Source organism: Adiantum capillus-veneris, chromosome 15 (genome assembly GCF_014529385.1).
Source record: "Adiantum capillus-veneris isolate H3 chromosome 15, ASM1452938v2, whole genome shotgun sequence".
NCBI lineage: Eukaryota > Viridiplantae > Streptophyta > Polypodiopsida > Polypodiales > Pteridaceae > Adiantum > Adiantum capillus-veneris.
The window spans coordinates 2847119-2870347 of NC_140945.1; the positions used below are offsets into that span (position 1 = coordinate 2847119).

General features: G+C 42.5%; 1 protein-coding gene across 2 annotated transcripts in view; it reads left to right on the forward strand.

Moving 5' to 3' along the window:
- LOC147440173 (golgi-to-ER traffic-like protein) overlaps positions 1-11746 on the forward strand; it is a 163597-nt gene extending 151851 nt beyond the window's left edge. For both annotated transcript variants that reach the window (XM_086529938.1, XM_086529939.1), the window contains 5 exons: positions 8757-8803; positions 10171-10293; positions 10433-10517; positions 10595-10675; positions 11307-11746. In XM_086529938.1, the coding sequence (XP_086386064.1) occupies positions 8757-8803; positions 10171-10293; positions 10433-10517; positions 10595-10675; positions 11307-11324 (354 nt within the window). In that variant the 3' untranslated portion in view covers positions 11325-11746. The remainder of the gene's footprint in view (positions 1-8756; positions 8804-10170; positions 10294-10432; positions 10518-10594; positions 10676-11306) is intronic.
- Positions 11747-23229: the final 11483 nt, after the last annotated feature.

Sequence of the window (23229 nt, forward strand, 5' to 3'; positions counted from 1 at the left end):
TGAAGTCCCCTAGAATGATAATGTCACCATCTCTAGAGAACTCCCATATGTCATCATCCAAAATAGAAAAGGGGGACTGTCCTCTGGGTGATGCATAGACTGACGTACTCGGGGGAAAGTAGCAAATAGCAATGTAAAGATATCTGCCTGTCTCTGCTCTCAATCTCACCCACATGTACCTAGCTTGCTCATCCTTGCGGGCTATATGTATCAATGGCTGCAAATCCTCTCTAAATAACACTGCCACTCCCCCTGAGCCCTGTCCTCTGTGCTCTGATCGTGTCTCCTTTCTTTAAGCTGTCTCCCATCTGTATCCACTGATGTGAGGCATGGATTGCCTAGGGGCCTGATGTGTCTCAAAGTAGAAGATGGTGTCTCTTCCAATAAAACTATCCTCAAAAGCACCCACATCAAGACGCATAGATCCATTACAATTCCAGGCAGCAACTCTGAGTGTGGTCCCATAAGTCTCGTACTGTCATGTGGAGCATCGCTCCAGTATTACCACTCTTCCATCTCGGTAAAAGACAATCTTGCCTTTTCCCCTTGCCGCTCTAATCTCCGGCATTACCTCCTGCATATGAGCGATCTGCGAGAGGGTAAGATCATCCCCGAGAAAGATGCCCGTCTCTTTAAGAGTTGGCCTTTTCTTCAAGGTCTTCTTCGCTTCCATGGAGGGAAAACAAAGGAGAGAGAGAAATGAAATGTTATATTAAACGTCTTCAAAAGGCCAAAATGACATATGAGACCAAACTCATACAATCTTGGTGGATCTAATACAATGTCTGGGACAAAAATAAAATGAAGTAAAGTGAAAAACTAAAATCTTAACTGAGAGAGAGAGAGAGAGAGAGAGAGAGAGAGAGAGAGAGAGAGAGAGAGAGAGAGAGAGAGAGAGAGAGAGAGAGAGAGAGAGAGAGAGAGAGAGAGAGAGAGAGAGAGAGAGAGAGAAAGAAAGAAAGAAAGATTTTTTACGTCTATGTCAGGCCGAAATCGGCCTATGAGACAAATCAAATGTACATGGTGTGTATGTCATCCGTCTATCGGAAAGACAAATGAAACAAAACTGATACAAAACTGAATTGAATGTAGGTAATGGAGTATCTGAGGAGGGATGGAGCTCTATCTCTAGGGGTATATGCATGTCTATATGCTCAAGGTAGTACAATCATGAGAATGCATCAAGCTATCTAGCTCCATCCTGTACAAATGGGGGGATGTAAGATGTGGTACATGGGCGGGGCTGGTGCCAAGGCTACCCGGATGAAAGCTGTCGGGTCGGCCCTCATCTGAGCTACTCGCTCCTCAGTGGCACGGCGCTCCCGGGCTCGGATCTCCTCGATCTGTCGGTGGTGGGAGCTCGCGCCCCTGTAGCCTGTGACTCGTGGTCGTCGTCTAGCTCGGCTCACCTTCGCCTGTGGGAGTGTCACTCCTCTCTGAGTATCTGGTGAGGTAGGGGTGGCAATCCTCTGAAAGAAGTCTGTGAGCTGCGACTGTCTCCCCTCTGTCTGTGTAGCTGTGCGTGGCTGTAGTAGTGTGTCCCGATGGCTCTGTATCTCTAGTAAGAAATGAAATGAAATGTTATATTAACGTCTTCAAAAGGCCAAAATGACCTATGAGACCCGAAAATTACAAAGTGGTGGATCTGATACAAAGTCAGAGTAACAAAATAACCTAACAACAGTACAAAACAAAGATATACTATGGGGTCCTAAGTTGGTCGATGTGAGTCAGGCAAACTAAGCAGAATAATGGGCAGCTTGTTGGGATAGCTGAATCACAAGAGATCTAGCATCGGTCGTTGGGGAATCTCATCAATTTCCTCCATGGTTAGTAGTCTGACCGGGCGTAGTGTATGCCTGGCCAGCGTGCTCCGAGTTTTTTGTCGTAGCCTTCGTCGATGCTGTGTAGTTCTTCGCAGTCGCGGGCGCCTGGATTTCCCCAGTTCAATTGCTCGGTCAATCAGTGTGCCTCTGGTGTGAGACGGGGGGGAGCTCTGCTGTGGGAGTAGCTCTTGCGGTTGTCCCGTGTCTGCTCTGAAGAAGTCTGTGATCCGTCTTTGAGGATGGCTAGCCTCGCCATTCATAGGCTATCTCTGTGTCTGCGCAGCTCGAGCAAGAACAAACCTAGGCATCTCTGATCTTCGTATCCCATGACTCTTGAGAGTGGTCCAAAACCCTCTCTGAACAAGCAATGGAAGCGGCCTCGTATCTTGTAGTAGACGGGGCAGCGGCATGTGTAGTGTAGCTTTGTCTCGGGTTCCATGTTACACAAGGGGCATGTCCTGTCCTCTGCTGGTACTCCGCTGTACCTCCCAGTCTCAATCCGCAACTGGTGAGAAGATGTGCGTAACTGGCCAATAGCACATCGTATCCCATGAGACAAGTGGGTATCCATGTATCTGGGTCTCGCCACAAAACCATCTTCCGTAAGTTGGAGGAGGTGGTCTTTGTAGAAAGCCATCTTCGTGCCCAATTCCTGTGCTGGTTGTATCCATGTCCTCCTGGTGTCTAGCTGGGTCAGGTCTTGGCAGATGAGCTTGGTGATCTCTGAGTGTGTAAGAGTGAGAGATGGTGCATCCAATGAGTACTGGAATGGTGGCAGCCTGTCTATGCTGAACCCATATGCCTGAAACCATGATGTCATCTCCCCATACCAGCATGTTGTATCTCCTTGTATGGCTAGCTGTCGAGAGGATTCAAGTGCTATGCGAGCATATCTGTCTCTAGGAAGTGCCCATGTGCGGTTTATGAAGGAGACTGATCTGGTGAGCGCCTCCACCACAAGTGGGGGGGGCGCTAGCTCTACTCGGATAATGGCCCGTGAACACATGCGAACACATCCTCTCCAATCTACCCAATGCTGCGTGGGCTCTAGTAAGTCTGGTCTCTGCTGCTCTTCTGAGTGAGAATGTAGGTCCGCTAAAAACCACTCCAAGGTAAGTGTAAGCGTCTGTATACTCCACAGTCTCCTGGCGGTATGTGAATGTAGGTGCTGACCTCCTGATCCACTGTGGGGTGGTATTAAACACCATAAGCTTGGTTTTACCCAGGTTGACAGACAAACCACTTTCGAGGGCAAACGTATGCAAAGCATCCAATTGACGTTGCATTCCTTCTGGGGATTCGGAGATCAATACTATGTCATCAGCATATAACAAAAGTGGAATCCATGTCCCTGCCAACTGAGCACCTTTATCCCCATCGCTGTCAATGTAGTCAGAAACCTCATCTACATACATACCGAAAAGAGTAGGAGAGAGCGGGCAGCCCTACTTCACCCCAATAGTGGAGTAAACCGGTGTAGAAAGTCCCTCCGGGGTGCGTACATGCCCTACTACTGATCTGTACAATGCCATGATCCCCCAAATGAGTTTTGTGGGTACTCCCATTTCCTGTAGTCTGCACATCAGTCTAGCTCTGGGTACCGTGTCGAAAGCTTTGTGGAAGTCCACAAAGCTACAATAGATCCGTCTCCCATGAGATCTGTGAAACTGGCCTGTACTTTCAAAAAGGGCGGTAGACTTTAGACTTAAACCTTATTTGCTTTCACCCATTTAATTTGTCGCCCACGTTACCTGTACTTTCAAGACACAACAAAGGGGGGAGGGATACAGGCTGCTAGATTGCACCTGTATAAGTAGACCGACACCAGATTGGCCCCTAACTTAGGCGCCCCTTTCGGTATTTCTTTATTGTTCAAAGGAGGGAATAAACGTTGTGGTTCCCTACAAGCTGCCCCGCACAAACTTGGCTGAATTTCAACTGTTTCGGCCCGGTTTCGGCAGCATAACTGTACTAGGACCCTTCACAGCCAGTATTCCCACGCATTGAGTGACTTTCCCGACGCATACAGGCACTTTGCAAGACCTGGCGAGAATCTGCAGCACGCTGGATTCTCTGTTTTCAGCCCCGAAAATGCGCCAGATCACCTGTACAGCGGTCCCCTCGCGTCCCCGAACCTCCTGGGGGTATTAGGGACCGTTTAGGGCCAAAACCCTAAACCTGCAAAAATACACAGCAGGCTGTAATTTACTGTTTCGGGCTCCGTTTCGCGTGCCGGTCGCACATCCGTGGCAAGTCCTCGAGCTCCCGCACCTGTAGGGCTACTTGCCCTTTGAATCGGATGAGATTTCGGGTGTGAAACCTCTCCAAATTCACCTGTACTTGCGGGGGGATTAGCCGCTAGCTAATCCAGTACCTGTGCAAGAGGCTCTTGCCTCGGCAATCGCGCATGAACCCACACAACTGTACATTGGTCAATTGAAAAGCCTTCTAGTGGGGCATAACATACTGCCATAGGGGAGAGAGAGGGCAGTGCGTAGCGTGCAGGGCATCACTCCTGGCACCGCACTGTGCATAAGAGGGAAAGCAAGCACTCCATAGCTCTTAACCTGTGACAAAATCAGAAAATGAGGCTCTCCCTCCTTCAAATTCAGCGCCACTTCTTGTTGCATGAGGAAAGTGCACCAGAAGGTGCCACTTGGCACATTTACAAGCATTTTCCCGTTTCGGGGTTGCCACCTAAAAATCTCCCAACTGGTTGCCGAGTTGACTTCACGGTAGAGTAAGAAAATGTTCTCCTTGTCATTCCGGAGGTAATGACGCAAACACATTTTCAGGTCCCAAAATAGCAGTTCCCTAAATTTTAGGAGATGCTGCCATTGTATCTTTCTAGGTCATCCGACCCTCTCTGTACACTGCGGCCACATCCAGAACTGAAATGTAGCCTCTGTAGCAAAGGATTCCACTTTGGCTAGTCAACGACCCCACTTTGGCTAACCATAGTCTTTGTCCAACCTTAGTGCTCTCTTGCCCTCAGGCCTGGACTCCCTCTGGACAGTTCCACACTAGCTATGCAATGCAGGGCAGTTAGATTTCCCGAGGGGTGTTTCCAAAAAGGGAAAGTAAATAAATAATAAGAAAGAAATCAACAAAAAGGATAGATAGTAACGCTGGTGACAATCTGCCTTCTTCGATGATGGCCCTGAGTGTTAGGATATGTTCAAGAGTAGAGAAGCCTCTCTTGAATCCTGCCTGCCCAGTTGCACGCATCCCTTCCCTCTCTGCCCATCTACTCAGCTGTTGCTCCAGAATGGATGCATACAACCGTGCGAGTGTGTGCCCAATCATAATAGTGTGGTAATTCCCAGGCTCCATGGGGTCTCCTAATTTGAAGATAGGTACGATCATAGATAGGCTCCAAGAGTCTGGTAGGCCCTCACACATGGCCCGGTTAAACATAACTGCTAGAAGCTCTGCTAGTAGGTCTTTGGCATGCATGAAATGCTCAGCGACTAGGCCATCATGATCATACGCTCTCCCAGTCTTCATCCTGTCAATAGCTTTCTTCACCATCTTAGCGGTGAAAAGAACACATGCGTGTGGGTATGGATCGGGGGGGTTGGGGAGGGCCGGCTGTCCGGGTACTATGTACAAAGATGATGCGTACTGCCCCCAGGTCTCTGTGGAAGAAATAGTAGGGGGGGGGGGACTGCTCATGAAAGAGCCGCCACGCCTCACGCGAGTCCTGACTCAAGAATAGCTGATATAGATCCTGCTCGAGTCGAGCCAAAAAAGCCCTCTTCTTCCGCCGCACCAGGCGTCGGAAGTCAATCTGTGAGTGACGTCCCCCAACAACACCTCCCTCTGAAGTGTGACTCTAGTCTGGCGGCACTCCTCATCGTACCAGCTCTTCTGAGGCATGCTCCCTGATCGGCGGCTATGCTCAGGCTAGGTGTGTGGGTATGCTTCTGCTGGTGCCTCATGTAATGTCTGTGTCAGTATAGTAGTTAGCTCTTCCAGAGGTCGCCGGTGTATCTGATACAAAGTCAAATTAACAAAATAAATTAAACTAGGATAACAAAATATAAATACTGCGGAATCCTAAACTAAGCTGATAGGTGTGAAAGGTCAAAGGAGTGAAATGTGTGAACTGAGCAGTACAATGTGTAGACAATATGGGAGGGAAGTAGAGATCCATCTTCATAGAGATCCATCTTCATCTGCACTATGGACGACGAAAAAGTATGGCTCAAATCCTTTGCTGTAGCCTCCTTCGAAACTGTGTAGCTCCTCTTCTCCGCCGGGGTCATCTAGATCTCCTAGCTCCAATGCTCGGTCTATGAGAATGCCAGTAGTGCGGGCAGACCTCTCCCCTGTTGGCTGCCCCTCTGTCTGTTCTTCTGGGTGTACAATATCTAGTGTAAAGAAATCTGTGATCTGTCTCTGGAGTTGTCTCTCTCCAGCTCTCCTTAGTGTAAAGTTTTTCTATGCCTGTGTAACTCAAGTAGATATAGCCCAAGACATCTCTGATCCTCATAACTCATGACCCTGATAGAGGCCCACAACCTTCTCTGAATAGACAATAAAAACGGCCTCGTATCTCATAGTACACTGTGCAATGACATATGTAATGTACCTCTGTCTCTGGTTCTAGATGGCATAAGCGGCATATCTTGCTATCTACTAGTGTCCCTTTGAATCTGCCAGTCTCAATCTCGAGCTGATGTGAGGACGTGCGTATCTGGCCAATGGCACAACGCAAACCATGAGAAAGATGCGTGTCCATATAGCTAGGTCGAATCACAAACCCATCCCCCATGAGGTGGAGAAGATGCTCTCTATAGAAAGCCATCTTTGTGCTCAACTATTGTATCGGCTCTATCCATGTCCTCGTGTCCAGCTGGATCAGATCCTGACTCTTGAGTCTATTAATCTCTGCCCACGTCAGAGACCTCAAGGGTGCCTGTAGAGAGTATTGAAAAGGAGGCAACCTGTCCATGGTGAAACCATGTGTCTGAAACCATGATGCCATCTGTGCATACCAGCATGATGTATCCCCATTAAGAGCTAATTGTCTGGAGGACTCTAGGGCCACCTTGGCGTATCTGTCTCTGGTAGTATCCCACAGACTGTGTACAAAGGAGATTGATTTGGTAAGCGCCTCAATCTCCATAGGGGGGGCAGCTAATTCCGCTCGAATGATATCATGTGGTACGAGAGAGAGAGAGAGAGAGAGAGAGAGAGAGAGAGAGAGAGAGAGAGAGAGAGAGAGAGAGAGAGAGAGAGAGAGAGAGAGAGAGAGAGAGAGAGGAAATGAAATGAAATGTTATATTAACGTCTTCAAAAGGCCAAAGTGACCTATGAGACCAGAAAGTTACAATGTGGTGGATCTGATACAAAGTCAGAGTAACAAGATGACAAAATGACAGAATGACAAAATGACAAAATACTATGGAATCCTAAACTGCTAGCTGTGGACTAAGCAGCTAAACAGCTAGCTGGGATAGCTAGATCACAGGAGATCCAGCATCGGTCGCTGGCGGATCTCATCAATCTCCTCCATGGTCAGTAGTCTGACCGGGCGTCGTGCATGTCGAGTCAAAGTGACCCGAATCCCCTGATGCAGCCTCCGTCGATGCTGTGTAGTCCTCCGCAGTCGTGGGCGTCTGGATCTCCCCATCTCAGTCACTCGGTCGATCAGTATGCCTCTGGTGTAAAGCGACGAGCTCTGCTGAGGTAGTAACTCCTCTGGGTGTCCAGTGGCAGCTCTAAAGAAGTCTGTGATCTGTCTTTGAGACTGGCTAGCCTCTCTTCTCATCAGGCTCTCTCTGTCTCTGCGCAGCTCGAGCAAAAACAAACCCAGGCATCTCTGATCCTTGTACCGCATGACTCTAGAGAATGGTCCAAAGCCCTCTCTGAACAAGCAATGAATGCGGCCTCGTATCATAGTAGAGGGGGCAGTGGCATGTGTAGTGCAACTCTGTCTCAGGCTCGATGTCACGCAGCCAAGTCCCTCAGAAAACGTTGCTCCTGCTCTCTAGCCTCTATCCACTGTGTGTGGGCCATGTTGTGTAGCTCTCTAATCCCTGTGGCTGCCCTCTGAGCTGCATCTCTGACACTCTCAGGGATCCGCAATGACAAGAATCACTAGAAGCATGGTCTGAGAACCAAGATAGAATCGATCAAGCCGTGAGAGGTTGACCCCTCTCAAGTGCCTGTCAGAATGAGAGGAGTCCTGACTCCCTTGTTGTCACACAAAAGCCTTAGGCTGCCATATATCTGATAGCCTCAAAGTCATACATAATCTCTCTTATGCACCAACTCAACTGAACAGAAGACGAGTTGCGTTGCCTTCAGTTTGCATTACAGTTGGACGTTTCACCGGAAGTGGCATAGTAGCTGGAAGCCTTCAGAACAATTTTTCTAGCCGTTTCTGAGAATTTCACTCGCTTTACAGAAGTGGATGGGTTAGTCTGCAGCCTAGAGAGCATATAATGAACTCTCTTGGGAAAAGTGATCGTCTAGTAGAAGACCCGTTCTCGTAGGTGCAGAGCACGAAAGGGTGATGTTCACATAGGTTTGTGTTTGGTTTCTCTTAAAGCAGGTAACATTGTCTTTGTCTTATGACCAAGTAAACAGTTAAGCTTCATTTAATGGTATAAATACATCAGGCTAAGAAGCTCTTGCATAGGCGCATCATTTATCTACGAAGGCTGTCATAGTAATGGGACAGGATGTCAGTGTTCTCAATGCTGCTAGCTTGTATTTGAAGGGCCTGTAGTCAGCTACATGAAACTCTTTTCTTTTCACAGCAATAATTATGTGGGTAGATGGTTGTGACTGTGATGTCATTCATCAGCAGACAGTTGGGACTTTCTCATCGAATCTATGTTGTCCTGGGAAATGACTTCAGAAACTTGCCATCTAATATACGTTTCCAGAAAAATGACTCTCTTTACATGTGGTTGGCAGTGGGATCGAGAGGAAATGGATTTGACTCTGGCTCGGAGTGTACTCTTGTAAGTGCTATATTCTAGAAACCCCAGCAATTTTATTCTTCACGCATTTGATGTTCCTCCTGCTGCTATGAATGGCAGATTAGAAGCTTTCTTATGGTGGTCCTAACATGAGAGAGAATACTCAAAAAATTCCGTTTGCATGTTTCTGCTTACACGCTTGTTTACATGCGTAGTAGCTAGGCAGGCTCACAGTTGGGTTGACTGGCTCCAGTTTTCAGCCTACCCGAGGACAGTGCATAGGTTGTGGGAGGCAATGAAGAAAAACGGGATGAGAACCAAAAGAGTATGGCCTTGGGAAAGGTCTAGGGGTGAGTGGAATCGGCAAAAAGTCCTTCGAAGAGTTCCCTGCCTCTATGCAAGGTATGAGACAAGCCTTGTTGAGCCATTCCTGGAGGGGCAGATACCTTTTGAGATGATAGCTCATGCTTGATGAGAACCAAAAGAGTATGGCCTTGGGAAAGGTCTAGGGGTGAGCGGAATCGCAAAAAGTCCTTTGAAGAGTTCCCTGCCTCTATGCAAGGTATGAGACAAGCCTTGTTGAGCCATTCCTGGAGGGGCAGATACCTTTTGAGATGATAGCTCATGCTTGAACATGTCTTTCAATTGTCTGGAGGTGTTGATTATAGTCCAGAGTTCATGCGTGCATAGGAGGTAAAGGATGTTCTATCTTTGAGGTGTATGGTGGGGAACTGATTAGGATCCTGGTAAGTAAGTGGCTATGGTGAAATCCCTTTTCCCTCCGGACTACGCTAGGACCATCGTCTATTAGTACAAAGCTAGGTTGGGATGCCATATCCTTACAGCACGTCATGGATACAGCTGTGGTGGAGCATTAGCTGTGACGGAATATCTGCTGACTTCCTCTATAATTTCTGAACTCGCCGCTGGGGAGTGACCATTCTTGTTAGATCACGATGCTGACCATCTGGTACTTGGTTGGCATATAGTAGCCATCCAGTGGAGTATCATTGTGGCTTAAGACCAACAGCAGACTTGCCTCTATAGGCTGACTCAGGAGAGCAATGCACAATGGGAGCTGATCCAACAGTCAGTCTGGTTTGCTTGGGGATGTAGATGCTTTCACATCTATGAGGGGCATCATAGCTACCTGTAAAGACCATTCAAGCCCTCTGGCTGGAGTTGCTCTCTAGGGCCAATATGACCACCTCCAGGGCAGCTCTGATGCATACATACCAGGCCTTCATAAGTTATGCTGAGGAGGACCTGTTTTCTACCTAGCTTTTGAGCCTGTGATTCCGCTTTGGGAGACTCCTCTCATTTTTCTCTTCCCTCAAAGGAGGAATTCTTGTTGCTGTCTATTACCAGCAGAACTGCTAATTGTCAATGTCTCCTCACTTTCCTGGCAGGTATCTGACGTTGGGTAATTTGAAAGATGCAAATCGCCTTGTGAACGAGGTAAGGAGGGGACTGGGAGAGAAAAACTACCCAAATAGTCCTCTCATGCAGTTCATCAAGTATCTGCTGCTCACGTAAGTTGTGTGGGTTTATCTGATACGAGAATTTTCATGTAACAAATAAGCTGATGCATTATCAACCTGACTGTAATGTTGGTATTCTTATGACTTGTGAACAAGTGGTTTGATACTCATCAACCTATGGGATGTGCAGACTTGAGAGAGATGCACTACCTCTATTACACTCTCTGCGTGAAAGCTACAAAGATCATTTAGGAAGAGACTCAACATTAATTGAGGTATTCTGTCAATGTTTTCATTGGGTGGCTGTACTCAACAGAACAAGTCGTTGACATTTTGATGTATGCAACACCAGTACTTGGACGCCATAGCTGAAAAATTTTACGGAGTGCAACATAAAAATGGTTTGCAGCGAATGTTGGGAGACTTCATGAAGGTCCTTGCCAATACTTTATAGACTACTGGAATAGTTAGCTTTGCAAAATGATTTTTGGTTTCTTTCCATTCTGAATTTTTTTGTCAAAAGTTACGTGAACACAAGCAAACAGTTTACAGTATCAACTCCGTTTCTTAGATGCTTGATTCGCCTGTGGGTATCTCTTCATGACTATTTTGACTCAAAGTTATCCTAATCCTCAAAGTTGTCGTATCTTGGGAAGACAAACTCGCTGTTCAAGGCTTACTGATTCATTAATGATTTGAAGAGGCAGCTGTGCTTTATGGGATGATAGATGATATACATGGGATTGTTGATTCATGTGAGAGCGCCATTTCTGTGAGTTCATTGATGACTTGGAGAGGTAGCTCTACTAAGGCTGCTATACCTGAGTGCAAATGAGCCTTTTGAACTGTGCACCTCTTTCAGTAAAAGGCAACATTCCCAGCATAAGCCTCACATAGAAGATGTCTGTGAAGTGCCAGTGAAAGAGAATATAGTATCCCTAAGTGTCTGTAACATCACTCTCTTGAGTGAACAGTCAGCATTTTTATCAAGTGCTTAGTGCATTACTGCTTGGTAGTTTTGTAATACTGGCTTAATATTTAAATGTGTCGTTCTTTTTTTGCAGATGTTTGCATCAGAGTAATCTGGCGGGTGTGAGGTGATGTCTTACTAACAAGAAGATAATCTTTAAAGTGGGTTTCTCCACATCTGCTGATATTTCTTCGACTGGCGATCTTTGCTGCTTTTCAGTGGTGGTCCTAAATGAAAACCAAGTATAAACAGTACCAAATACAAATTTGAATTTTTTAAAGAATCAGGCTATTTTTATTAGTGCAAATGAAGCTTGTAAGGCTCTGCAAGGGATACTCGTATGTACTTCAAGGTGGCATATGAAAAGAGTGGAGTATGAATGATTGTGGTGATGATTGCTACCACTTGCAATGGCGAAGAATCTAGTAGTGTGCTTCTTTCGTTTGACAAAGCCGAATCCACACTTCATTGCTTTGGTGCAGGTGGTTGAAGAGTGTACTAGCTCGTGTTGTCATAAGGCGTCGCTTATCTTTCCCTTGTTTTGCTCTTTCATATCTGCTTGATGAGCTTCTATTATGCTTGTAAATTTGTAAGATTGTGCATTCTTTCTCTTCTAGTCAGCAACTAAGCAGACATGCCCTTCATGGTGTGTTATTGCATTCAAGCTTGTCAACCTCAATCTCACCTTAATTTTAAGACGAATGTTGTAGAGGCACTTTACTTTTTGGGATTCGAAGGTCCCTCTCTTCCAAGGGCGGACTGCATACGGTTCTGATTTTGAGAACCAAGTAGACCAAGTGTCTTTTTTGAATATATCATGCATCTAATCCTTGCACCTTTCTACATTTAGACTTAATTCACACTTGATTATCAGAGATACATTTCGCAAGATTGAATCAAGAGAATTTCTGACTGAAGCGCGCCATGCACATGACCAATGAGATTGTTATGACTAGGGTAGACTATTTGTGAAGCTTTGCATGCATTTCTTTGTTCCAAGAATCATCATGGGAACCAAATTGTATGATCCATTCATTGAATTTCTTGATTTGCAAAGAAAAATTGTGGAAGCTTTCATGTGACAAGAAGCAAGTCGCCTGGCTAAGTAGATGGTCATGTAGATAGTAATATATTTTGCTTTGATGTTGTACAGGATGTCTACGCTAACAAGGGATTATGACTGAAAAAATTCAAAAGGGAAATACGAGGGTTGCTTGCACTTGCATGACATTGATGTGTGACATTATTGAGAAGTATGGGAGAAGCAGCTTAGGCCACATTAATAAATTGTAGGTGGTAAGTTTGTGAAGGGATGGGGAGGGGGTGTATGAAGCACTAAAGCCCAGCGCCTTCTATTTCCTTCACTTTGCCTAAGCAGTACAATGTTTGACTAGGTAATAGTAACAGTAACAGTAACACACAAGGCAATAGCAACAAGGAATCAAGACAAAAGGAGTCGAATATCAAAACTGAAAAAAGAAAACAAGTGTACAAAATAAAGATAGGAGATGTATAGATGGGACTAGGTAGTTGGCTGGTTCAGTTTGTGCTCAATTTTTGTACACTAGCTATACACTATTTTATGGTTTATGTGATTTGAAATTCATGCCAAAATACTATTGGTCGTATCTTTTGTCATTTGTATCATGATTTTTTTTTTGAGATATTGCTTGTTTAGTGTCGAGACTATTAAATTTAAGCGAGTTTTCCTTGCCATAGATTTAACACTGGCTTATGAGTTTTCTCTAGCAATTTTTGGCCAAGAACCATTGTATTGGTCTTCTTTTGCAGCAGAGGTTTGCTTGCTATGTTCCAAAGTTGTATAGAGACCATATTCTACTTAGCCTTTTGATCAAGTAGAGCTAAGCATTGGATGGTACCTCTACTTGGACAATGTATCATAACTCAAATTCTCCTAGGTGATATTGTTGTGGGCTTAGGGGTTGAGGAGGCCTTTTTGTTGGTCATTTGTTGATGAAGCCTATTGTTGGTTCTCTTCTAGCTTGCCTTTGAAGCCATGCACATTGACTTTGGAAATGGTGGTGGTGGTACCCTTGCAGTTGATACTCTAGAGTCCATTGAGCTAGTTGGATATTGTTGAGCTTCACCTCTAGACAAAGCCATAGGAAGCTTACTCAAGGAGGTAACAAAGGACAGGTACAAGGGTGCTAGCATAAAATGTATCTAAATATTCAAACACAACAAAGTAGCCTGTTTCTTGAAATGATCAAGGTCCATTCCAAAGAAAAAGGCAAGAGGTAAAGACTTATTCTTCATCAAGGGGCTACAATCTATCTCCTTGCATGATTTGAGAAGGAACTCTAGAGTAAGTGTGCTATCAAGGCCCTCCTCTACAACAAGGATGCGTTGGGAGACTCGTCAAGTGAGGTGTCTACACATGTATGCTCATGCTCATCAAAATGAAGAACCATCCATCATTGACACAAATGAAACTCCATTAAAAAAAGTCATATACTTGGACCTCCTTATTCGTCAGGTAATTTCTACAACATAATCTCTTGCCTTGGTTGTGCTTCTCAAGCAAGCTTAAATAGCAAATGTCATAATGAGTGTTTGAGAATGCACATAAATATATGCATGCTTTTCTCACAACTAATACCACACTGAAGCTACTAGCATTTATCTACACCTTAACACTAGTTTGGTCCCAAAGTAGGACACTTTCAATGTCTTTTAACAAGTTTAAATAAAATGTTACGTGCATCACACAGTGTATTTAAGAGAACCCTCTTGATATGTTTAAATATGTTAGCTCGAGGGTCTTTTAAAAATATTACCTTGCAATTTAGAATCCATCATGATCAAGAACTATACACATCAAGTGGACCCTTGTAAGACTGCAAATAATGATTTGAAAAAAATGACTTTATAAGCTCAAGAAAAAATGAAGAGACCTTGTAGAAAATTCTACATGACTTTTCCACTATTGTGTTATAGATAATTGCTAGTTTCATGTGAAAAAATTATACTTAAGAGTATATAAAGCTATGAAAAGTTCTATGTGTAATTGCCATTTCAAACATGTCGTCGTATACAAAGAAAAATATGTTTTTGATGTATTTGTGAGTTTTAGAAAGTGATACATTGCCCTTTTCATTGAGGACTGAATGTGGCAAGAAGGAGTGCTTAGGTGAGCAACAATTATTGGATCATTTTAAATATTCAAAATTGCCCATAAGAAAACATTAATATTTTAAGTCTTGAGACATAAGTATTCAAAACCTCAAATAACTTCAAACTTTTCATGTAAATCAACTAAATGTGTGAAAGTATGTGGTACAGACACAATTGGGGCAACTAAAACCTTGGTTTCAATGCTATTGTGGAGAACTCATACTTTTCAAGAGTTTTGGCACAATATAAAATTCAAGATAGAGTTCAAGCAACAATATTTAACCGAGTTAGGGAGCTAAAAAAATACGTAAGTTCTTGGTTTTAACATATAAAGTCATTTGTGGTTGTTAAACTATGCTAGAATAGCCTCGATTTCATGAGAGGACTTTTGGAAGGCCAAAATTATCCTCTTAGTCAGCACGTGCTCAAGTATAAAATTATGTCTATAACTTGCAAGTGTCTTTGAAACTAGTCTTGAAGGGCAATCCATTGTTTTCTGACACTAAGTACTAATACTTTGATTTTACAAACATAAAAAAGGTCATTTCGACAAAAAAATATTAGAGTTTTATGATTTAATTTTTTTTAACATCTTGAAATTTTACTAACATTTACAACTTAGAACTTACCATAATTCTCTCCATAGGGCTTGTATTTTGACATGGAGAAAAATCCAATGTTTTCTTTCCCTCATAACCAACCTATGGTAAAACCAAGGTGTAAAAAACTTCTTTCTAGCTTGACAAATAAATTGCCAAAACTTTGGTAGGAAAACAATACACTTTAGTGTCTTAGGACACTTAAGTGTCCAATCACATGACTAATATTAAAGATCCGCAAAGGCTACAAGCAAAAATCTCCTTCTCTACCCAAGTAGAAGAGCTTCTCTACCTTCTTTTACTTTGTTATTTTTATTGTATGGCTTAAGCAAGGATTCATGTGATGTTTATATACAAGCTTAGTGAGTATAGCTTGATTTCATCCATGAACATGTGTGCTCTGCATTCATTTGCAAGATCATGGCGCTCGAATCGTTCTATCCCTTCCCAAGCTATAACATTGACAATATCATGAGCCAAGCAATGGTCCTTGACATTCACTCAATTTTTTTTTTATAGTCTCAAACATAGAAAAATAATCCAAAGCTTCCACAAACTTGGCAAAAAAAGGTGTGTTTGTGTCGGCATCTTGCTTCACCAAAGTAATCACCTCTAGATTTAGACTCTTGCACATTATTCTAATGTTATCCAAAGGACATTTCCAAAGGCCAAAAGGAAATGGGGTGCCTTTCAAGGAATTATGAAAAGGGTGGAAGATTTAGCCAAAGAATGCATCACGAAGTTTTTCTCACAAGTTTGATTACTGTTGCAAAATGCGAAGACCATGTTTGAATAATGATCGTTTTTATGTGACTTAAGGGAACCACCCTTGTAGCTTAAGTATTCCTCAATGACCTATAATGTACCACAAATACAATGAGGGAAAGGTGAAAAGACCTTCTATTCCAAAGTGTAGTGGAAAATATGAAATTCAATGCAAATTATTAGTCCTAAGAGCAAAGCAAAAGAAATAAATAAGCAAAGCTAACAATGTTTGATGAAACACATACACAAAGGTAAGAAAGCGTTCTAGCCAGGCAAAGCCACTAATGTTTTCCTTGAGAAAACCCTAGAGGGAAGCTTCGCATTGTTAGCTCTTGCCTCACATTTTCCACCTAAATACTTTCATCTAGCATATAGCATAGTTGCAGAGAAAATTTTATGGTTAAGGCCTCTCCCCTCTCCAACCTCTCCAACCATGGTTTCATTAATGTGCTCACAAATGTGTGAACACGTTAATAACATGCATTCATAACATAACTTATGTTGTGATCACATCTATATTTACACAACTTTTGCAATGACCGGCTTAAACTTGGTCTCCCTGTAAAACCTTTAAAATTTAGATATCCTCGACGGACACTGCCGGGTATTTTCTTTACCTGACGGTCCCGCCGGGGATATCTAAATCCGGACAGGCTATGCCATTACTGTAAAGAGCAGATGATTAGGCACATTTTTAGCTTTTTGGAAAAGACTACCTTTGTTTAGAACTCTTGGTTGGCTAGGAGGGTCCTTTTGGGAAGAAGGTCCTTATTTCAAGGACGTTTAGCTTTCTTATAGGCTCACCTAAGGCTACTGAGCCACTAGTCTTCAGTTCTTTGAATTGTGGGAAGAGTGTGGTTCATAGCTACTACCTGCGAAGATTTAGGGACAAAGTTGAAATCATTTGATCTTGTTTGCATTTGAGCAGCACAGGTAATTCATATGTTGCTTGCTCACTCATGTTGTTGTATTAACGATTTGATGGAGCCAAGAGTCTTGCTTAGGGGCTAGTTTTGGTTCTTGATATTTGATATGATCCACATTAAGCAAGGGTCTATTGTCGTATACTAGAGTATTGGGCAAACATAGATCCTTGGTTTGATTGGTGTAAAGTATCCTTGATTGGGTACAAAAGACATCCTTCATTGGGTGTGCAATGTGCACTGTATGTATGATATCAATCTCATGTATCTTAATTTCACACATTTATATTGTTTAAAAATTAATTGCATTAATCATTTCTATGATGCTTGAGGTTTATTAAAAGATGATATCTATACATCTACAAAGATTAATATCTGTGGACATTTTAGAGAACATCAAAACATTTTAGACATTTTAGAGAATATCTATGCATGTAAAGTAGTGTAAAAGAAAATATTCTACATAATCTAAAAACTTTGAACCATACTTTGGAGTTAGCATGAGATTTCATGGATTTCATTTGTTGTTAAAGTAGAAACAATAAACAACATATTTGGCAATCTCTTATTAAAGCATAATAAACAGAATACTTGAATTTATAAAATAGTTTTAAATTGTCGTGTGGCTACATTTTATGATCAAAATTAGTGTATGTTTGTGTAGAGATGTACGTTTCTACAATATACGAGTATCTTTGTTGTTACTTTAGTAATTTGTTTATTGTTCCATGCTTTCTTGAGTAGGTTAGTTGAGATGGAAGAAAACGTTGGACGTAGTGATATAACCCAAATGCATATCTACTACTAATGTTTCAAGGATGCCAGAATATCATGGTTCCAAGCAACAAACTCTAGAAGCATCACCGGCTTGCACTCTGAATCCCAATGCGTAGCCAGAAAGTAATATACCCAGCGCATCTTCATCGAAGCGTCATTTTGACTTGGGAAAGGTGTCTATGTGTCAAAATTCATTGCAATAAAGCTTACGTAACGGTGTAGTCAAAGATGCACAACTCGCTCTTGCTGAATCAATTTACTTTTCAGGGAGTGCTATGATCATGGTGGACAATGAGCATTGGAAGAGAGCATGGAAGAAAATTGGTAAGTTTGGACCGGGTTTTCACCGCCAACATACCATGCTATTCGAAATGATCTATTGGAGAAATTCTATGCTCAAGTAGAATAATGTGTGCAAAGGATAATTCTTAGCAATATAGAGCTTTCTGGATGTACTATAGTCAACGATGGCTAGTCCAACGTACAAAGAAAACCACTAATTAGTTTAATGATTGTTTTGCCTAGAGGCAAAACATTTGTTCTTGTTGTGGATTCACATTGTTCAATTAAGTCTGGTATTTTTATTGCTGATGTAATTGCCTCTGTGATAGAGGAAGTGGGTGCTTAACATGTAGTCCAAATCGTGATGAACAATGCAAAGAATTGCAAGAATGCCAACAAAATCTAGAAACGACGGTACCTACATGTTTTTCCTTCTGGTTGTAATACACATGGTTTAAATCTTGTATTAAAAGATTGATATAAAAGTGACAATATCAAGTGGTTTGCCTCTATTGTCAATACTGCTCGCCAGCTTGTGAGATTTATGCTAAAAGCCAAAGAGTTTTAGATATTTTTCGACCTCGCATGTCAGTTATATTAAAACTACTTGCAGAGACTAGATTTTGCACTCACTTTTATACTTTTGAGTCTCTTCTTTGAAACAAAGATGCAGTCATAACTACATTTACAGGTAAGCAGAATGAAAAAGTGAAAGAGAAAGTCAAAGTCTTGAGGAGGCCAGCGCTTACGAAAAAACTTTGGTGGAGTAGTGTGATGGATGGATATCATGTAATCAAAAGTTTTACAAGAGTGGTCATATTAGTAAAAGAATACATTTAGTTTTCGTCTTGGAACAGATTTCAAAGTACACTAGGAGTTGCCTCTTGTGACTCCAGTATTCTGTATTCATTGGCCATACCAAAAATGGTATATAGACCCTCATTAATTGCTACACCGCACAATGCGCATGTGGACATATTTTGCATTTGTATCACCAAGCATATAAGATGGTAATAGTGTCCACATTGCAACTTATAATGGCCGCTCCAACCGTCGAAGACTTTGTAGCATAGGAGACATTGGTTGGTGGAGGAATTGCTTGCCACATTTGAAACTCCCACAACCTTAGGATGCATTAAAAAGTGGGACATTTGATTGCATTGCCTTATAGGATTTAAATGTTGAGACATGCCTTGCACATCTTGACTAAGTTTGTTAAATTGCACTTCAACCCTTGTGGTGGTCGTGGAGGGGGGTGGGGGTGGGGGCGGGGTGGGGGGGCATACGAGCGACTTAAAGCTCTCTCAGAGGCCCACCAAGAAACTACATTAGGGATTTGGGAGGTCATTTGGAGGGACTTATTGAGGAGAGAGAAAAGGAGGTGCATGTAATGAACGACAAGCCAATATAACGTAGAAATAGGAAGAAATAAATCAAAAAATACAAAAGAAAGATAAGAAACATGAGGTAAAACCTCGTTTTTACGGCATTTAAGGTATCTATATGTGGGCCTAAGGTCTGAAACGTAGTTATGGTACTGAAAGACAACTACGATAATGTATCATACTCCCGCCACCAAAAGCTCTTGCTCCATTAACCAAGCGTTCAAAACTGAATTCCCCTCCGCTGGAAGCAAGTTCATGCTTTTTTCTACTAATCAGAAAGAGCCATGGTTTCTTCTTCTTCTTCTTCCCGCCCTAATAGCTCTCTCTCTCCCCAGTCAACCTCACCATTAGTCTCCCAAGGAGGCCAAGTAGCACCATAATCTCTATCACTATCTCAAACTCCATCAATATAGATAGTCAATGGCAACAAAAAACAATATACAAAGGTTGTTGGGTTCTTATGCAACCAAGAAGGAGAAAAAGATCCTCAATAGAAAAACTGTTTTGTTCAGCATGGAAAGCACGAGTGCTAGATTTCAAAGTGGAATACCTGAAAAGCACTAAGCTGCCATATGTTTGTTCTGATTGAATATCGAAGTATGAAGGATCATCAGTGGGGATTTTTGAAAGAGCCCTATTCATCGATGTTATTGTGACTTGTTCTAGCTTCTTGTCTTTGAGGATCTCACACTCATCTAGCTTCAAAACAAAATGCAGAACGCCACCTATCTCTTCAAATGTTACATTGTAGAACTCAACCATTCTAGTTTGCAACAAAGTGAGGTCCATGAAGATATTGTTGTACTCATCGTAGGCTACATTTGTTCCTTAAGATCTATAAATACCATCAATATGAAATGGACATCCAATGAAATCTATCTGTGCATGGTTGAGTTAAAGTCCCTCTTTCCAAATACTTGCTACTGTTGGTAGAAGTTTAGACTTTATTCCATTTTTAACAAAAATGGAGGAGATAAACTGCTGAATAGCTGAGTACCCTCTCTTACTCACACCAAGGGAGTCAAGTGTGCCCTGTATTTCACTGGCAGACACTGCACTCTTTGTAATAAAATGGTCAACAACATCCCGCTGCAAAACGTTATACTTTTTGTCCTGCATTATATCCTTTGCGAGACCACTTGTTATCAAAGGCTTCAATTTCTTTCCTACATTAGCCTTTAGATCTATGATTTCTTTGTCTGGATATATAGCATGTCTACATAGAAAATATAACAGACATAAAAAAAACAATGTATAGTTGAAATAAACTAAAATATTCATAATCTTGACCTCAATGCTTGGATTCTTTTCTTGAGACCTCTCGAGCCAACCTTCAAGGTTTCAATATTTTGTAGTCTCTTCTTCTACACACGAGCACCTAAGCTTGTATCTTTCCTTTGTAAGTTTCACACTTTTTCTTGCAATACCTGTGTCATAATAACTAATATCTAATTCTCCTATACGATTTTCTCATGTTAAACTGATCATTTAGTATGGGGAAGATCTAAAGGAGGAAAAATAGAGATCCAAAGGAGGGGCCATCTGCAAAAGAGCAAGGTGCAACAATGGGCTTAAAAGACCCTAAGGTTCATCCCATTAAGACTTCCAAAATGGTAAGGTTCCAAAATTCAAAGGTTGAGTCCAATGGTCAAAAACCTAGGAAAATTGGATGCTTTGTGTGTATCCCAAAAAGTCTTCACAACTCCTACATAGGAGGGGGTGAGCCCTCGAAGTAGGGGATGAGAGAGAAACACACACACACACACACACACACACACACACACACACACACACACACACACACACACACACACACTCACAAGCTTCCTTTACACAAGGGGAAAGAGGGACACATGTCAGCTTCCTAGGCCAGATGCCCACAAGGTGTACTCAAATCCTATTGGATGGCCATGGAGGTGGACCAATGAGAATTAGGTTAGATTAATCTTGTCTAATTAATTTAAAATAACCAATAAGAATTAAGCTCTCTAGAAGACTATCGGACAGTCTCCCAAGGGGTCCAATGAGCATTCAACAACCCAATGGCTTGCCTAATTCCTATTGGCCAGGAGGCAAATGGGTCCAATGAGAGTTTAGTTGCATTTTTTAATGACCTAAAGCTCTCATAAAAGGGGAAAGGGGGACACGTGTCAGAAGTCTATCACTTATGCTTCTTAATACTCATTGGCTAAGCTTGGAAAGGGCCAATAGGGTTGCAGCATGAGCAAATAGCAAGAGGGGTCGACCAAGAGAGAGAGAGGGGGGCTGATTTTCTCAAGGCATTATCCACACACACCTACAAAAACTCATGTGTGAAGCAAGAAGACTCTCTCTCTCCTTCTCAAGCTTTAATGGAAAGCTTATCAACTACTCCAAGCTTGTGAGAAGGGAGGCCTACACCAACAACTCTTGGCTTTGTGATGCGAATCCAACCAAGGGCCAAGCTTCAATGCATGCTCACCTCTTCTACCATGCTAATTACTAAGCTAAGATATGCTAATATGAGTGATTATGTGAGGAGATGTACATCTTTCTTGTACGACTAATCCTTCTTCCTCTCAATCTACTCTCATACCCCACTAGCTCTCACCATCTTCGAAGGTGTGTGAGGTCTTGGGTCTGAGACCGTGAGGGAGTTGATTTTGTATTTAATAAGTGTTTCGCTTAGTGCTTGAAGTTTCCATCTTCATTGCACTAGCTAGTATTGAAGGAACACAAAGAATTGCATTGTAAAACGTCTCTTGATGGGAGAAACCATAATACAAAGCCTTTTGGAGGGGGGACCGGCTCCACGGAAATCCGGTCCTCAAACAACTGTTCCTCAAACAACTGTTGTCAATAGCTTAATTTATCTCTTTGAAGTATTGTTCATGCTATCTAACTAGGTGTTATACTTTTTGTTGCTGTCTCCACCCAAGCACTCTTGTTATTCTCATTAGGAATCTATTCTAGTGAAATGCTCACTATGTTCATGCTATTTTCCGTTACATTGGTATCAGACCACAAGGTTTCTCTTTTCTTGCTCAAGAAGGGTCCTCAAGCTAGCTATAAATGGTTGGTATTATTAATTGCATGTGAGTTGGAGTGTGCCTGCCTTTGTGCAGATAATGGGGCATCACCGTCGAGAGCTATGGTCTTAATAGTGGAGTCCTAAGGGGCTTGCCTTCGGCTTAACCACTATTGAGCTATTAAAAGCTTGACAGGAGCCGGTTCTGTTTTGGTGTTGAACGACCCTCTCTTCTATTCCTTGCAATTAATGGTATTCGAGCCACGGGTACACTAGCTTGAGTGCTTTTTCTACAGGGGTAAAGAGGAGTAGCAACTAGGTCTTGAAGTGCCAAAGTAAACTTAAAAAGTTTACACCTAAAAGTTGTTAGAATGGCTGACAATAGTAAAGAGAGTGAAATTAATGTTGATAACTTTCATTTTTCTAATGAGCAGGCTACTAACGATGGCCCTATTCTTGTTAACTACCTTGTTTCTAGGCTTCAACAAGCTATGGGCAATCCATCCCTCCAAAGTGAAGTGCAACGGTAGCTTCGTGCTCATGGGATTCTCCAAGCTCCCCACCATGACAAGAGAGTACCTAGGAAGCCTCCTTGTGAGGCTTTCAAAAGAGGCCTCTCTCCGATTCGAGAAGAAGAAGAGGATCCATACGAAGGGCTCAAAAATTTGCTTCTTGATGATGCATCTCCTTCCCAAAGGAGAATTCAAGAGCCTCCATTGTCGGAACGAGAAAGAAGTGAGTCTCCTGCCACCTCGTCGGAGATGGCTCCACAAAGACGGCGGGCTAAACGCTCTCCATCACCTCCAAAATGGAGAAGACCATCACACACTTCTCCAAACCATACTTTAAAGAGGGATGACAAAAAACAAGAGAAGAAAAAGGCGAGAAAGAGGACACCCTTTTCTCCATCCTCTTCCTATTATGAAAGTGATGGTGCAGACAAAGAAGATCAAGGCAAGAAAAAGGTGAGAAAGAGGTCACCGTCTTCTCCATATTTCTCAAATTCTTCATCTTCTGAAGAAAGTGATGGTGTAGCTTTTGAACCATCAAAAAGAAGAGGCCATAAGAAATCCTATGCCGCATGGAAGAGGTCGTCCAAGCTCAAGAAGTTCAAAGAGGGAGGGAAGAGCATCTCTTTTCTTAC